At 43.5% G+C, this 3714-nt stretch overlaps 1 protein-coding gene across 1 annotated transcript in view; it reads left to right on the top strand.

Annotated features, from left to right (window-relative positions):
• PLCG2 (phospholipase C gamma 2) overlaps nucleotides 1-3213 on the top strand; it is a 186399-nt gene extending 183186 nt beyond the window's left edge. The window contains exons 32-33 of the mRNA XM_023528590.1: nucleotides 1962-2146; nucleotides 2859-3213. Coding sequence (XP_023384358.1) covers nucleotides 1962-2146; nucleotides 2859-2901 — 228 coding nt within the window. The 3' untranslated portion in view covers nucleotides 2902-3213. The remainder of the gene's footprint in view (nucleotides 1-1961; nucleotides 2147-2858) is intronic.
• Nucleotides 3214-3714: the final 501 nt, after the last annotated feature.

Raw genomic sequence — 3714 nt, 5'->3', positions numbered from 1 at the left:
GACTAAATTACATAACATAGCTATACATGCTTTGGGATTCAGAAAAAGAGATAAAGAGTTTTAATTATAGAAGCATTAGTAGAAAAGGTAGAATTTGACCTTAACCCGAATAAGAAATAGTCATTACATATATGAAAGCAACAGAAGTTTTCTTCTAGGTGGAGAGAAGGTGAAGAGACCATTTGCAGTACAGAGTTAAGACTTAAATGGGGTTTTGATTTTGCTTTGCTTTATTCATAATGAGAAGGAAAGCTGGTCTCCTTGAGGAAGGGCATAAATTTAAGCAAAGTCATTATTGATTCTTCCCAGCATCTTCCTCAATATATTGAATTAGTCACCAAGAACTGTCCATTTTACCTCCACTCCTTGTGTGAAGACAATCATCCTTTTACTCCTCTGTGGCTTTGCCAGTGGCCGGAATAACCTTCACCATTGCTCTCCCTACTCTCCAAAGTCAGAGTTCTACCCTTGATCCTGGGGGATGTCCATGATTGTTAAGGTGGGAAAATAATTTGCAGAGCAAGGTATGATCTCAATCCATTTTCGTAAAAAATAAATGACAAAAGAAGTTCATTTGTGTATATCAATGCACATATTTATCGCACGGGTGTCTCTCACTCAAACTGCTCCATCAGTAGTAGCAGCCAATAGACACGCCTCCCAAGCAGCCATTCTTAACAGAATAGTCAGCAGCCTTTTAAAAACAGCAGTGAGGTGACACATCCCTCTCCTCCTCTTATGCTAAAACCCAAATTCTTTACCCTGATAAGTTTTTTTAAGCATAATGGAGGGAATATTTTGTCTCAGACAACTGCAAAGTTTAGGGGTAGGACTTGTTTTCATCATGGCTGGATCCAGGTGCTCATCCAGTGGTTCTGTTTCCCTATTTTGGCTTCATTCCCAACTTTCTTTGCATGATAGCAAAGGGGCCACTAATATCTGGAAATATTCGTCACTCTCTCAGCTGATCTCCAAGAAAAGAAACTATTTTTTCTTTTACCAAGAATATCAACCAAAGTTCCATGGATGCTTCTGATTGGCCTGGTTGGGTTGTGGGCCAGAGATGGTGATGTGGGAGAGCAAGACATCATTACTGGTTAGAACTGAGTCACATGCCCATCTCTGGGGACATAACCTGCGTTGTGTTGGCTTTTTTTGGGGTGGGGGTGGGGTAGTGGTTACAGCTTTATTGATATATAATATATATGCTCTACAATTCACCCAGTTAAAGCGTACAGTTCAGTGGTTTTTAGTATATTCACAGAGTTTTTCCACCATCAGGATTAATTTTAGAACATTTTCATCACCCCAGAAAGAAACTCCTGCTCATTAGCTGTCCCCACGCACTCTATCTTCACCACAGGCAACCACTAATCTATTTTCTGTCTCTCTGAATTTGCCTGTTCTTGACATTTCATATAAATGGAATCATGGTATGTGGTCTTTTAGAATGGGCTTCTTTCCCCTAGCGTAATGTTTTCAGGGTTCATCCATGTTGTAGTATGTTACCATACCTTTCAAGGTCCTTGTAAGATCTTAAATGATCTGCTGGCTCCTGCTTACCTTTCTGTCCTCACATTAGGCTGCTCTCTCCCTCGCCTACTGTGTTCCACTTCATGCTTAGACCCTTTGCATCAGGATAAGGGCCCAAAGGTGATGCAGACCAGTGAAAAACTGGATTTAAGAATAGAATCAATGGGTAAGGTATTTGATATTCCAGTGTTTTACAGTAAATCCACCCTTTATTGTCAACGAGAGATTTTTAAACTCCTTGCTTTAAATGGAATAAATAATTGCCAGTTTTATCTTTGGTTAAAATAGGCCCTGGATTTTCTGGGATAATCCCAGTTGCAAAGCTTCTGCCCTGTGCTCCCTTCAGTCACACCCCTAAGATGCCATGGCTCACATTCTGCTTTGGAAGGCACTGTCGCCACATGGTTGTTCCTTTCTCTACTCTCCAGGAGAGTGAAGAGGAACTGTACTCCTCCTGTCGCCAGCTGCGGAGGCGGCAAGAAGAGCTGAACAACCAGCTCTTTCTGTATGACACACACCAGAACTTGCGCAATGCCAACCGGGACGCCCTGGTGAAAGAGTTCAACGTCAACGAGAACCAGCTCCAGCTGTACCAGGAGAAGTGCAACCGCAGGTGGGTCAGTCCCTTCCCCACCAGCAGATCCTCAGGTCTTGCTCCTTCAAGCACAGTGACCCTGGACACCTGGGGCCAGGCTTCGAGAAGGTGCCACCGTCTTTGGAAATTCTTTGATACCTTGACCTCTAGTTCTTTCTCTATAAATTAACTTATAGTGCTTTCTGAAGCATCTCCACCTTCTCTAAGTCAAATGTTAGCATTGGAAGGGCACTTCAATATAATAGTGAAAATAAAAAATGACCTCTACCTTTTAAAGAGCCCCCATTGAGTTCCCAAGACTGGGCTAGTGTAGTGGTTCTACATCAGTGCAGAATCCCTCTTATAAGGGATGCTTCTGATTGTGCTACGGGCATGTAATGGGGGGTTGGGCAGCCCACTGTCCTGCAGTGTGCCAGGACAAAGAACTATTATCCTCCCCCAAAAGGCCGTAGCAGCCTCCACTGGGAAACAGTGTGCAGACTCCTGACCCATGTTATTCTTATTTCATCTTCGCTTCAGCCTGCAGAGTAGCGATGACCCCAATGCAATGACCACTGAGGGAACTGAGACTCGGCAAGGTTAAATGTCTTGCTGGGGGCGGTCACCTTGCTGACTCTCAGCCCTGTATCATCTGCCTGTGACCTGCAGATGTGTGAACAGAGAAATGTTACAGAGCACAAGGGCCTGTGTCTTAGCCCAATAGATAATGGTGAAATCTGTTTTATTTCAGGTTAAGAGAGAAGAGAGTCAGCAACAGCAAGTTTTACTCATAGAAGCCGGGGTACATGTGTAAAGGTGTCATATGTCCGCGTGTGTGTTTGCATATAGGAGAATGTGCTATATTTAGACCCTGAGAACATGCTAGTCTGTGACGTCATCCTCTCTTCAATCCTGCTATCAAGATGACATTTCTGAAGAAGATTCATTAGGCATGTGTTAGGGTGATTTACTGCTAGTTTTTCATCTTGGACAATTTCTTAACTTATAATTCTCTATAGAGGATCCTAAAATCACACTCCTAATTTTTGGCCTCTCATGTTCCAAACCTCATTGAATAAAAACAGTGAAAATCTTGAACAATTAAACCTTCTGTACATGACCTGCACACTGAGCAGGATTCTTTTTCCAGCCTCTAAAGACCCAAGTAATTGACTTCCACAGAAGATGAGCCCACAATGTAAGGAACCAATAAATTAGCTTCTGAAAAGGATTTTAACTAAAAGGCAAAGGATTCCACAATTAAGGCCACTGGATTTCACCAGGGTCCAAAGAGGCGCCTTGCCCCGGACTGCCACATTGGCCCAGCTTTCCTGCCCCCAGGTCAGTGGGCTCAGCTCAGTGTACTTTGACTACCACTGGTTGGCTAGCTGGCTAGACAGACCTCCTGCACAGACCTGCTACAGTACATGAATCCACAGAATCTCTGTTAAGACAATTTCTAGTTAATGGTAGAGACTTGCTCTGTAACTGGAGTTACTGGGGGTGGGAGTTGGAAGTCTTGGAGCCTCTTCTACTTAAAAAGCCTATTAGAAACCAGAGGCCCACTGAAGACACTGCCAGCTTCTTACCCCTGCTCTGCCCACTCA

Source organism: Pteropus vampyrus, unplaced genomic scaffold, assembly GCF_000151845.1.
Source record: "Pteropus vampyrus isolate Shadow unplaced genomic scaffold, Pvam_2.0 Scaffold29, whole genome shotgun sequence".
Lineage (NCBI taxonomy): Eukaryota > Metazoa > Chordata > Mammalia > Chiroptera > Pteropodidae > Pteropus > Pteropus vampyrus.
The sequence above is the reverse complement of the archived record's forward strand: the minus strand, read 5'-3'. Positions and strand labels throughout refer to the sequence as shown.